Raw genomic sequence first — 14,439 nt, 5'->3', positions numbered from 1 at the left:
AATGTGTTCATGTTTAAAAAAGATTGGTATCAACAAATATGTGGCTCAGCAATGGGCTCCAGGTTTGCGCCGTCCCTAGCATGTCTCTTTATGGGACGGTTTGAGGCTTTGCATATCTGGGGCCAACAGGGAGCAATCTGGCAAGAATACATCATGTACTATGGCAGATACATAGACGATTGTCTATTGATATGGACAGGAGGAGTGGATAAACTAAAAGAGTTCTTTGACTTCCTTAATAATAACACTTTTAATATCAAATTCACCATGAATTACAATGCAAAAATGTTGGTGTTTTTGGATGTGGAACTATTTGTTGAGGGTGATAAGCTACTAAGTAAAATGCATAGAAAGGAGACCTCATGCAACTCCCTGCTACATGCAGAAAGTGCTCACCCCAGAACCCAAATAAATGCAATCCCCTACGGTGAATTTTATAGAGCTAGGAGGAATTGTGCTAAAGACACAGACTTTATGGCTACATTGAATGACATGGAAAAAAGATTTTTATTCAGGGGTTATGATCCAGAAGTTCTCGGAAAAGCGAAAAATCGAGTGAAAAAATTGAGGAGACCAGATACTTTACAAACAAGGAGTAAGGATCAGAATAAAGCAATTCCTGTTAAACTCATCACAGCATATCATCCATGGTCCAACAAAATATACGGAATTCTAAAAAGGCACTGGCACCTTCTCACGTCTAACATGCTATTACAGAAATATATACCAAAAAATCCTGGAATAACATATAGAAAAGGGAGAACCTTGGGTAACATAACTAGTCCTAGCTACCTAAGAGACAAGGTATTAAAATCATCTTGGTTACATAAACATAATATTGGTTCATATAAATGTAACAACTGCAGTCTATGCAGAATGGCCTGCACGGATATAAAGGAATTTACCTATAATGGATCCAATAAATATTATATAAGACAACACCTTGACTGTACAACAAAGTATGTGGTATATATAATAATATGCAAATGCCAGCAGATCTATGTTGGGAGTACCATAAGAAGTATGAAAGAACGCATAGCGGAACACTATAGGGCTTTTAAAAATATGGACCCAAAATACCCTATAGGCTTACATGCATTGAACTGTTCCAATAAAAGTTTTTCATTCCATGGTATAGAATGTATCCCACCCAACATAAGAGGAGGGAACAGAGAACTCAGAGTGAGACAGGCTGAAGTACGTTGGATCATTAGGCTAAAGGCGGTTACCCACGGGATCAATATTGATGATGAGATGCAATATTTCCTGGGCTGATTTGATACTGTTAGATATAATATATTCTGTCAATGAGGAGTCTAATATATTACATTGGAGAATCAGTTGATTGGTATTACCCCTGGATATGCCTATGAAGAGGTGAATATGTAATATTGAGAATCAATATACTGGTATTACCCTTGGATACATTATTAGCAATCTCAGAATTAATTTTGAATTAGACTGTAACTAGTCTTAACTAGAGGGCTTACATATATGTATACTTTCACAAATACTGTTTGGGGAAAGATAGGAAGTAGAAAAGCTGTATATTATTGGAGGGTACTTGGAAATGATGATATTCAGTTCTCTAATATTGGATACTGAGGTACATTAATTAAGAAATGATGATAATATGCTCCATATTATTGGATATCGAGTTATATGAATAAGGAAACACACTTTTATCCTGCAATATGATGACCGAATAAGGTACACGAGTGTTATAAGTTAATAGGGTATTTTAATATTATTAATCTATTTTGATTATTAGACGAGTTAATAACATTGTTTAGAATTAGAATTCGATTCGCTAGCTACATTAGGCAGAATAAGCCTTAAATTAATATTACCTCGGGGTTTCAATTAGCCACTCTAAGATGGCGCCCGCTTTGGATAATAAATTCTAATGACTTGTTATGATACCGTCTTGCAATGACTGCCTTTATAGTTATTTGCTACAATAGTAATGATATATATATACACTAGAACTAAATTGGAATTTAATTCATGATAGGATAGATACTATTACTTATGAACGCGTAGTGTAAAGGGCGTCTGTAATTACTGAATAATTGACCATCATAGCGCGTTGTAATATATATAATAATAATTGCAGCGTTAGGAACAGTGCAATTTATTCTTTACGTTGTAGTGATTTATTATTAGTGAAGAATAAGCCTTAAATTACTATTAACTCGAGGATTTAATTAGTCACTCTAAGATGGCGCCCGCTTTGGATAATAAATTCTAATGACTTGTCAGGATACCGCCTTGCAATGATTTCTGTTTAAAGTTGTTTTCTATAATATTTATAATATATATACACTTTAGAATTAAATCGGAATCTAATTTATGATAGGATAGATACTAGTACTAAAAAAACGCGTATTGTAAAGGGCGTCTGAAATTACTCAATAATTGACTATCATAGCGCGCTGCAACAAATATACATTTAATAATACAGCGTCAAGTACAGTGCAATCTGCACTCCATGATTTAGTGGTTTATTATTAGTTAAGTCCTTCTCCCTCCTTTTTGAAGTGAGGGATAGTATAAAAACCCCTAACAAATATGGCGCCGATGCTAGACGCCGATTACACCAGGACCCCCATGAATCGAGGCACATGTATTATTTATCCGGTAAGAATGACGAGGATAATGTTAATAATATAATACCAGGCAGTTAATAATATTTAGGCTCTGATATGACCTTTCTTTTTATAGATTCTAAGTGACTTTACCTTGATATTGAAGATTATGAGAATAGATGGTACCTAGTGGACATCGTCTTACGAAGGTACTATTGGCCCCTTTGTTGCTCTGACTTAATGCTTAATGGGTTTATCTCAATATTGGATATTGGGGACATGGGGTTTCATCTGAATATGGTTATACCTTTGCATAATGACTAGATAACTGACCAGCTCAGGATAGGTAGAGTGAATAAGAACAATTTTGGGCTTGTTTAATAGAGGGGTGTGACCTCAGGTCAAGTGTATTAAATACCTGTTTTTTGTCTAATATAGACTGATGTATGTTAGACTCCACTTATAATGTTAGTGGGTTAAACATAATCGGATCTGGACAGCCTCATACGGGCCCCCCCACCTCATTAATAGTTATATGTTCCTTTTGAGGTATGTGAACCTTTCTCAATGGAATATTAAATACCAATGTATAGAAACCTGTTGAAATATCCACCACCCACACGAGTATGTCTGTATACATGAGGGCTTTAATAAGTAGACTATGACAGTATGGTCCATAAACATCTTCTATTATATTATTGGGTCTGCATTATATGTAATACTGTTGACTGTTGACATGCACTTAATAATGGAACTATATGTACTCTCTAGGAACTTTCAAGTTATGATCATCTGAGGTCTCGCCAATACCATAGATTAAAGATATTCATTGGTGAGTCTAGCATCAAAACATATATATATTTCTGTGTTAAAAAGACTCTGAGATTGTTTGACTTGTAGCCATTTATATCATGAGAAGTATAGACAGCTTTTATGCTGCTGATACTGATTCCTCTCTTTATCAAGAACTTGTTGGAAATTTATGGTATGATTTGATAAATCTGTAAATATGAGATTATGCTTTTTTAGGATGGAAACTATTAATAATGTCTCTGGATGGGAGCATTCCAGATGTATGAAATATTAACTGTACTGTTTTGCAATTATTAAGAGTGAGTTCCACCATAATAGACCTCTTAATGCACAGCAGAAAGAATTTTAGAAAATGTTAAGTATTATATTGATGATACTTTATCATATAAACTTTTATGAATTTTAGTAATTTTTATAATTGTTTAATTTTTCTATAGCCCTGACGAAGTCCGTTAACTATATTTAGTTAGGACGAAACACGTGTTGGCAAAGGAAAAGAAAAGAAAAAGTACTGAATGTCTGGAAAAGAAGAAAAATAAAGAAGAAGTTTTTGAAATACACTGGATTGATTTCTTCTGACTTGTTTTGATATTTGTTGGATGCCTTTTGCGAATTGATCCTAAGATATTGCTAGAGTAATTGCTCAGGAGGAGAATTGTTTAAAAATTCATTATATAGACAGAATTCTGCTGCCTATTTCTACAGTTTATGACAAGGGACTGTATCTCAACCTTTGAGCAGTACTAAGCCAGATAGATCTTTCATTTAATAGGAACACTATAAGCGCAAAAAGCCCCTCTTGTCAAGTTGTTAAATTATCTGCTCAAGAGGAACATGTTGTCAATACTAGTAATATAATTCATCAGTGATGAAAGTCACAGGTGAACCTGAGTCTACAGTCAGCTGTAACTTAATCTCACCAATGGTGGCATCACACAAAGGTCCACCATCACCAAAATCCGAATCAATAGCAAGTACAATTTTTTTTCACCTTTAACAATACCCACATTAACCTCAGGAACATTTTCAACATGTTCAATAGTAGACAAATTACGAGGAACCTTACACATACGTGAAAAATGTCCAACTCATATGCAGTTAGTGCATAATTTCCCCAAGGCTGGACAATTTTTAGCGTTTGCAAAATGTGTTAAGGAACCACACCTGAAGGAAGCATATTGCTTCTTAATCTCCTGAGGTTTATGTGCTTGAAATTTAGGTTTAGTATACATAGCATTTACATGTTCAACTGGAGTTTCAACTCTATTCTTGTTCAGCTGATCTTTCAATTCCTCTAGCTAACTCTAAAGTTTCTTCCAAAGAAGGGTTTCTGCAACAAAGGAGCCTTTCTTGTACCTTTTTGGTATAGCAATTTACAACCAATTGATCCCTTAAATAAGAATCAATGTTACCATCAAATTCACAGGTAGCGATCAAAACTCTCAATTCTGTTAAAAATGTATCAATTAACTCAAATTCAAATTGACGCCTAGTGTAAAATTTGTGTCTTTCCACCACAACACTGGTGTCATCTTTAAAATAATTTGAGAGTCTTGAGACTGCTTCTTTATATACATCCCATTCAGAATCACTCGGGCAGATAAAACAGGTAAATGGTCAAAAATACGTAGACCTTCTGCACCTAAACTGTTATACAATAAGGCTAATTTCCTAACCGGTTCAAATTTAGCTCCATCTAAAGCTATAATATAGCTTGCAAAACCTTTAAACCATTGGTTACATTTTGTTTTAGCAATACCAGGTTCAGGTAAAAAATGCGGTGGGCACGTAATGTTTAGCATGTTGAAGTATCACTGGGTATAAAAATAGTCTTTACCAGAATAGTATGAGTAAGAATTGAAGACTTTAGATACCTTGGTGTAGTGTGCACATCACCGAGAAATGCACAAAGATGTTAAAAATGCAGAAAAATATATTACAAGTGAAAGTAAATGGTGTGCGAGTCACCGTGCTAAATTAAAAGTGTAGAATCAATCAAATAATCAATTTGAAGGTGTGCGCATCACTACGCTAAAGTTGAAGCAAAATAAAGCTTTTTTCAAGATGGCCGCACGTCAGGTCAATTATGTGTGACCCTGAACGTCAAGGAGGTTGCGTAGTGACGAGGCTTTCAAATCGCTGAGAAATGCCGGAGAGAGGAGTTCGCAAAAGAGAGCGAGGTGAGTGAAAGCTCCACACGGGAGCTCGCGCTGACGCTTTAAGGCAATAGCAGTTGGTAATTTGAAAAGCGGGGATAAAAAGTTTTTAGCAGATAGCCTCCCAAATATAAGAATATCCATATAACCTGCCAGCAAGCTTTGCAATTAAATTAAGCGTCTCCTGAAAGCACAGCACTTCGTCTTCAAATCGAATAAAAATCGATGCTGCCAAGGTGCTCAAAAACCATCCCGATCGTTGCCAAATCTTGTTATGTCTTCAAAATGATACTCCACACGTAGGTAAGTTGAGAGTAGACTTGTCGTCTGCTTTAATGGTGAAAGCATGCAGCATAAGAAAAAACAGCTTTCAGGTCCGGAGCTTCAGCTTAACTGCCAAACTCCCGAACCTGTCTCCCCAACCCAGAACCTCACAACCATTCAAATTCTAACCTACTACATCATGGAAACTAAGAACATAACAGTCTCCTCCCCTCCTCCTGGCACCGCAAGCATCTCAGGGAGGACACCAGCCTCACGCCTCCACAGTCTATATCTCATCCAGTATACGCGATGGATATAATACACCTGAGTGTGCTGAAATCGCTACCTCTCATGGAGAGACAAGGGCCTCCCTCCAATCCTCCAATGCTAAATGCCCCAGATCCACCTTCCAGGCCTTCCACAGCTTTGGGAATGTGTCAGGGATGTTGAGTACTAGGGTTTTATATATCTGTGAAATTTTATGGGGACCTAGATCTTCCCCCAAATACTATGGTCTCTAAGGAGCTTGTTGGCAAAGGTTCTACCAGATCTTCAAGATAAAGTGTCAATGAATGGTGCAGTTGGAGATCTCGAAAGAACTGACTGGTGGAGGTCAAATTCTGCTTGCAATGTCACAAACGATGTCATAGTGGGACTCTGCATCACATCTCCCAATGTGGAAATTCCAATGATATCCCATGAGTGAAAACCCTTCAGGTGAGTCCCTTAGGGGAGTTGGTGCCCGTCCCACAAAGGAATCCCCTCCAAGAGTTTACCCTTCCACCCCAGGGACCTCTTTGTTGCCTGCCAGGTGCATAACAGCATCTTATGGTCAGAGGGAAATCTAAAGCATGTGTGCCCCTGAAGAGTAGGTGTAATAGCGACACACCCTGTATCCCCACCATTTGGCAGTGGCAAAGGCCGAGTCATTCTCTGTGTCATGCCGCCATTCATTGAGAATTGTGAGATGGGTGGCCCTATAATATGATAACATCGCTATTCCTCCATCATGACATGTTCTTTTATTGCTTGTACTACTGTGTTTTAGCGCTGTATTTTTGCAATGTGATATAACTGTGTTGCATTGTGGTTTAACGTTGCATTCTGGTTTTACAGTTATGTTAAGTTGTTCGCTCTTATGTTTTAATTGCATTTTTAAGCTGCTTTATGTACTTGATTGTGTTAGGTTCTTTTGTAAGTTTTGGATATGTCAACAATTGCTGCTACATTTCTGACAAGACGCAACACATGGCTTAAGAAATTCCCATGGCAAGCAGCCATTTAACATTGTCTGAGGAGTCAATATATTGCTGCAGAAGCTGTTAAACTATTTAAGGCAACAGTCAGACTAAAACTGTTTCATAGTCTGTGTCTTAACTTACCTCTCTCAGTGCTCACTATATGTGAATAGGTACATTGACTTATTTTACTTCAGCTGTCTTTAACGAAAAGCAAGAGAGATAAAGTAAAAGAGAGAAAGAAGAAGCAAGAGAAATATATGTGAGTGCTTCTAAACAAGAGAGCTCCTATACTTATTTGTTTACAAATTCAGCATTGGAAGATTCTTGTGCTTTTTAGTACCTAATTGATGTATGTTCCGTTAAAATTTTGTTTTCAGAAATTAAAAGACCTAAATGTTGTGTATAACATAACTCAAAGATTACATGGTTGAAGAAAGCAGAAACTGTCAAAGCCTGAAAGGTACTTTAATAAATATTTTTATTCATTGTTTAAGTTCACATAGGATCAATGCACATTTCCATTTACAAATACACTTACAGATCTTTATGAAACACACCAAAATTATAAGTGTAAAGTTGAATGAATCTGACAATTGCCCATATTCAGTAATCACTAGGCTTTGCTGCATTTGGCAGAATGAGTGATCCTTTGTTATATGCCGCAACTATCAAGGTCATAAACATCAACAAACAAAAATATTAACTGTGTAGTATCACTACTACCACTATATTCTCAAGGTAAGCACATAGCGGTAAGGATAGATTTACTATTCTTAACTCCATTTCTGAGTGTCTTGGAGATGTATATCACCAAGGTCAGCAGTTGCCGAGCTAAGGATAGGAAACCCATACCTCAATAGGTTTACCTCGACAATATATAGGCCTTGATTATTTTTGCCACTGAGGGGTAGGGGCTGCTTAGCGCACCTGATATAATCTGACTTCCCAGATTCATAATGCAGCTGTAATGATAAAATGCACCTATTTCAATATTTTGGGCAATCACAGCTAGACTTTGGTTCCTACTGCAGGTCAAAGTAAATGCAGTTCTCCCAGCATGTTTAACCTGCCAAACTCTAACGAAGAGTGCAGAGTTTTTGCAGCTGTGGGAAAACGCTCGCCCATTCATAACCAAAAGCCCTCATGTTAGTGGATATACTGCAGTAGATATGTTTGTAGGTCAATAGTAGAAACTCGATATTGTGGTAGATCACCACTGCAAGGCTGGTGGATGATTTTCAAAAAAGGCTACTTTGCTCTGTCCCAAAGTGTGTATGACCTCAAACATGAAAGTCATCAATCAATAGTACACCTCTAGAGAATTGTCTCTTGGCCCTCAAAGATTCGCCTTAATGTTATACCTTTGCAAAAAGAACAGATGATGAACAGAATGCTGAACAAATCAAATATCCGCCCCCAGCCACAGAGTCCATCATCTGTTCTTTTTGCTTTTGTTGTCCCAAGTGGGAAGGGTATGCCCAGACATGGGTCACATCCTCACTGTGCCCCTGGATTCAAGCTAGCCTGGCTGAAATGGGGTGATTCCCTGAAACCAGTCCCAGGATGCTTGTTTCCGGTCCAGGAAGTACCTGGCCTGGCAGTTATTGCTAGACTTTTCCCATGGGGAGCAGGGTTAATACTGATTTGCATATGGCTAGTTCAAAACTGGGGTGGCATGGTGAGCAAGAAAATTATGGATTAAACCTAGATCTGTGACGGGGGTGAATGTTTGATCTGTTCAGCATTCCGTCCCTCATCTGTTCTAAATGTTATAACGTAGTACGTATTTGATTGATCTCAGCAGAATGAAACTTGAATACATTTTATACTTCACAGACAAATAATAACTATGCATGGTTGTATCAATGTCAATATATGTGGCCATAGTGTTTTTCCTTTCTTTGTCTGAATATTTGACCGATCCCAGTTGGAAATGGCACCCATGACGTGCAAGTTACAAAAAAACTCTTTGAACAGGATGTGTTCAATAAAACTGCCTGTTTTTACATATTATGCGATGTTCACGATTTCCATCTACATTTCTGACATCTTTCTTCGCGGTCAAAGGGGACAAAACTATTGAGTGGGAAACTTTGAGTCTAAACCACTGCTTTTACCTCGTCGCACCAACTCGGTAACAATCAAAGACTAACTCTGATTTTTGCCCTCCTTGTCTTTCCGATCACAGTTGTGTTTCAGGATCTCTTCCATAATACTTGCACTATAAACAAATATACAAAATCTGATCTGACCCACCCAGCCCTTGTACAGGTGGTTTTAGTGCTGGTTCTTTCACGCCTTGATTTTTCAAACTCTCTCTATATTGGTTTGCCGCTGTTTCTGCTCAATCGTCTTCAAATAGTTCAGAATCAGGCGGCAAGACTAATCTACAAACAGCCGAGATGGCAATCGGCCAGGCCTTGTCTGCAAAAACGTCATTGGCTGCCTGTGGCACAACGGGCGGCATTTAAGAAGGGTTGTCTTGCCTTCAAGGCGCTGTATTGTAAGAGCCCAAAGTTAATCAAAGACATGGTCACAAAGCATGACCCTAGGCGCAACTTACGATCAGCCCACTTTCACCTACTGACCATCCCAGCCATCAAACTCAAGCAGCAGGGAGGCTGTAGGTTCTCATACCTTGCCCCACAAACTTTGGAATTCTCTCCCACTGACAACCAGGAGCTGTGACAACCTCTTGGGCTTCAGAAGGGCCTTGAAAACATGGTTGTTTAAGCAAGCCTACCAATAGTCCATACGCAAAGTTATTACACAGGATCAGAGCCATGAAACCTTTGGTGACCGTGCGCTTTATAAGCTTTTGTTAACATTAACATTAACATTAGCAACAACATAGTTGCTCGATTTGGCACCGAGCCATATTTACAGAGTCAGCAGAAAGGAGAGAAAAACCACAGCTACTTATAAAGACCTATGAAAAGGTGGCCAGCTCTTCTTAACCATAAACCCTTCTCCACAGCCATGCAATCATGAGGTAACCCTGTTTTACCAGTGACACAAGGCGAAATTACATATAGATTGGTTCTGGCATTCGATACTGGTTAGAGACATGGAGCAGTCTTGCCACATGTGAAAGGTCTGGATAAAACAGGACACGAGTAAAAATATGGCAACAGCCTAAAATGCAATTAGAGAAAGTTTAACTTGCAGGTAGGTTGCTGGCTGTATGCAGTGCATCAGAGGATGAGTACATGAGAATTGTGTTGCAGACATTCCTTTGATGTATGTATGTTTTTTTAAACTTATATAAAGTAAACCTAGACGAGCTGTAACAGACTGCTCTACATATGCTAGGGTTGGGAAGACAATACAAGGTCATGCACTTAGTTAGGGGGAGATTCTCTTTTTCTATTGCCACCAATGGGACATGACGAGCCAGGACATCTGTTATGGGTTGTATACACAAACATAAAAAAAGAACTTCTGGTTGAGCTGTTCTGCAACATGGGAATCCAAGACATGCCCTGCAGACCATGTTGATAATACGAACAAGCCCTGATAAGATTTCTAGTATTATTAGTACCACGGTCAGGGAGATCCCAGCTTCATTTTAACCATTCATTGTGTCAGTGTCAAAGTAGAAAAGGATAGCATGCCTCTCCTACTGATTATCAACTTGTGTTGACACCCTGGAAGAACATTTCTAATCACCCTTAGAAAGTGTGATCAACTGACCAAAGGCAAAATCATCACTGGACCTGGCTCTCAAAGCCGACGTGATTAATATATTACTGCACTTGTTATACATTGCCAATGACTAGGACATTTTGATCTGCACATGTTGTGATGATTAAAACAGGACTCAGCCAGTGCTATGGCACCTCCCTCAGTCTTCTTTGATGAAGACTATTTGGTCCTTCGCCACAAAAACACATTAGTTGACCATTCTGAGATATCTGTACACTGTTTTGTCATATCCTATCATTCGCGCTTCTCTTCCTATTTATTTCTGGAGGATTGTTCTCTCTCTTCCACAGCTGCAATCGTGACATGTTCTGCTACTTAAATCCCAAAAAGGATCTATCAAAAACATGTAGGGGGTTATGCGATACGTTGATACTGTCTCTGATCATCTGGCATCCTTGGCAACTACCACCTCATTTTGTGCTGTGCCCCTTTTCAGTGGCCATCAGCTCCTTGATGTGTGATACATATTTTTACTCTTCATTTTTATTGTAATCAGGTCTAAATTTTCAAAGTTGCTTTTCAAAGCAAATGTTTTGTGTGTAATGGACTATGGCAAATGCTTTGTTATCATCAGGAACACAAGTCTTTAAGATGGTGGAAATCCAGCCAGGGGATTCTACTTTGCATTTAGAGTTTCCTTAAAAATGTATAAGATTTTCATTTGCCATGAAAACTCTAAATCAGGCCTCATTTGTTGATAGAGTATTTTGAACACAGTGGCTTTTTAGAGGGCAAAAGCAGTTCAAGTGCTGCAATCATGTGGGAGAAGAGAAATTGATAATAGCGACTGAGTGACATTGGCAGTTGTTGCCCTCTGTTGACAGCACTTCTACCCAGAAAAAAATCCTTTCTCAAGTAATACTTCAACTTATAACCGAGCAGCAGAGAGAAATCACCTTTTGCTGGAGAAAACGTTCAACCTGTGGAACACTATAGACCAGCCCAGCAGTGCACCGTGATCTCAGGATCCATCATATTGACATGACCTGCATTGTCAATAACCATGCAGATCGGCAAATGAAACAGTCTAGAGGGTTATTCCGGAGTCGTCAACAAAAGAACTCATTGGGCTGACCCTCAGTCTTTGGTACTGCTTCAGAATCCACGCTTGACCGTGAAGATAGCAATCTGTTGGACTCATCTGGTGTGGTGTGCCTTGTCAAGTACTCCCCTTCCACACCCTTGGGACCTGCTGAGAGGCTTTCAAATGTAACATAGGACTCCTGGATATCCTTGGACTTACGGCCTAGTCCTTTTTTGCAGCGTCTCTTCAATGCTCCGCAACAGACCACCAGCGTTAGAGGGACGGCTATGACACAAGCTACACTAACGACCACCACGTTGATGAGCTTCTGCGTTCCACCTGCACTGACTGCCTCATCTGTGGAAAAGATAACACATTGCTCCTTCCTGGGAATCAGCCCTTTCACACAGATGCAAGCAATGTACTTTGTCTTTGGCATAAGTCCATCTATGGTGATCTTCATTTTACCTGGCTCCACATTAATTCGCCGCATGTCTCGTTCACCAAAGACTGCATATAGTACACTGAAAACGGCGGTCTCTTTTGCCAAGGGGACTTTCCATGCTAGAGAGACACTGTGATCTGTGTCTCCAATGACTTTCACGGCTCTGACTATGCGCTCTGACTCCACCTGTCCAGTGGGAGGACTCAACAGAATATTTCCTTGAACTTTACTGTCCGTGGTTATTGAAAGACCCTCATTGGTCTCAGATCCTTTACCTTCTTTCTTCATTGGTTCCCCAATCTCATTGATTCTGTACCGTTGGGGACCTCGTGCCCCTTCAGTGTAACTGCGAAGAGGCTGGCTCGCCACGGTAGGGGTGACCAAATATCTAGCTACCAGTCTCTCATTGTATGCTGCTGCCTCCATGGGATTTCCATTGCCTGTCCACACCTTCCGAACACCACTCATGGCAGAGTCTGGATCATCTGTGGTGGCAGAATCTGTGACAATGAGGGATATGAAGGCCTCTGTTGCGCCCAAAAAATTCTTTGCTTTGCAGATATACTCTCCAGAATCCTTGTACGTAACCACCGGTAAACCAAGGATTGACCAACTCATGCCATCAGTTGAAATCTCCTGGTGAACTGAAAAGAAAAAAAAACATATTTGTAGGTATTAGTGAATGTAACCATAACATATGGAGAAATAGAATGTTAACAAACTAATAAAAAATCTCATCCTAAGAAGGTTTTATTTAGCTTTATTCATCATTATTATATTCTTCTAGTTTTATCCTTATTGATGCTGTATGAATAATCACATTGAATTATAGTATCACATTTGTAAACCTGATCTTTGTAAATAGTTTAGTCTCCTCCATATTTCTAATAATATTGCCATAATAAAGATAGAAAAGCAAGCACAGCTTGATCCCAACATTTGTTTCATGCCCTGTTACGTTACATTGAATAGGTGTTCTACAAGCTTTTTTTCTCTAATATTATTGCGGTAAACTTCCCCCAATTTCTGGTGGTCTCTAGATAGTGATCCGCAGAACCCCTATTGCACTTCTCAAATCACTGTAAATTGCACAGTGTAGTAAGTTGTTCCTAATACACAGTTGTATGTTTTGCCATATTTATGAATAAGATAGATTGATTGACATGGCTGATATATTTTTAACACCATTATTGTAGAAATTGTTTCAGACACTAGATTTCCAATTTATTTCTGTAAACTATTTTTATTACAATGTGGGTATAGCAAACAAAAATGCCTATTGAGGATAAAAAGTTGGAATTTTAATTTGTAGAACTTTTGATCTAATTAAAAAAGGCACTAAACAATTTAAGAATACGAAATTTAATTGATAAATATTTGAATAATCATTTTTTCTTTCTTTGCAATACATACGTTAAATATTTGTTGTATTTTGATGAATCAATTTACAAAAATAAAATAAAAAAATAAAAACTATTGCCCTATTTCCCTGTTAACTCTGGCAACAAAAGTGTTGGAAAATCCACGTAATCAAGAATTAATGAGACATATAGATGATCATTCACTTTTGGATGCCTCACAGTTTGGTTTGGTTTCTCAATGTGAGCAGTAGCGACCCTCCATGATTGCCCATGTTGAGAAATCTCGCAGGGAAGTAGTCTAGTGTTGGATTTTCCTAGCTCGCACTGGCCAACTTACCATTAGTGAGAGCGAGCGAGTAAAAAACTCTGTGGAGTTTTTCAGAACTCCGCAAGCTGCGTTGAGTGGAAAAAACTCTGCAAACTCCATGAACGGAGTGGAGTTCACCACCCAGGCCTACTTTAGAGACGACCATGGTACAGAATCTTGCAGCGGAGCATGACATGGATGGAGGTGGAAGGCCAGCCCTTTCAGCGGCATTCAACACGGGTAACCACTATGTACTCTTTAGCCGTCTAGAGGAGTTAGGGATTAGGGACAAGGTTTTAAAACTTCTTAGCTCAATTTGTATCAGACAGGTCTCAAACAGTCAATATCAATAACTTAACTTTAAAAACTTTTTCACTCTCTTGTAGAGTTTCTCAAGACTCATCTTTGAGTCCCACCCTGTATAATCTTCACATCCTTCCCTTTGTTCATTTAATTATTTCCTTTGGATTCTCTGTCATATTTTAACAGATGATACTTAAATATAGTATCCATTTCCAGCAATACTGAGGAAGTT

The 14,439-nt window shown here is 38.6% G+C and overlaps 1 protein-coding gene across 1 annotated transcript in view; it reads right to left on the bottom strand.

Moving 5' to 3' along the window:
* Positions 1-8,120: 8,120 nt before the first annotated feature.
* Positions 8,121-14,439, bottom strand: part of LRIT1 (leucine rich repeat, Ig-like and transmembrane domains 1) — a 129,173-nt gene continuing 122,854 nt past the window's right edge. Inside the window, exon 4 of the mRNA XM_086922076.1 lies at positions 8,121-12,880. Coding sequence (XP_086778202.1) covers positions 11,817-12,880 — 1,064 coding nt within the window. The 3' untranslated portion in view covers positions 8,121-11,816. The remainder of the gene's footprint in view (positions 12,881-14,439) is intronic.

This window comes from Lissotriton vulgaris, chromosome 5 (assembly GCF_964263255.1).
Source record: "Lissotriton vulgaris chromosome 5, aLisVul1.2, whole genome shotgun sequence".
NCBI lineage: Eukaryota > Metazoa > Chordata > Amphibia > Caudata > Salamandridae > Lissotriton > Lissotriton vulgaris.
The sequence above is the reverse complement of the archived record's forward strand: the minus strand, read 5'-3'. Positions and strand labels throughout refer to the sequence as shown.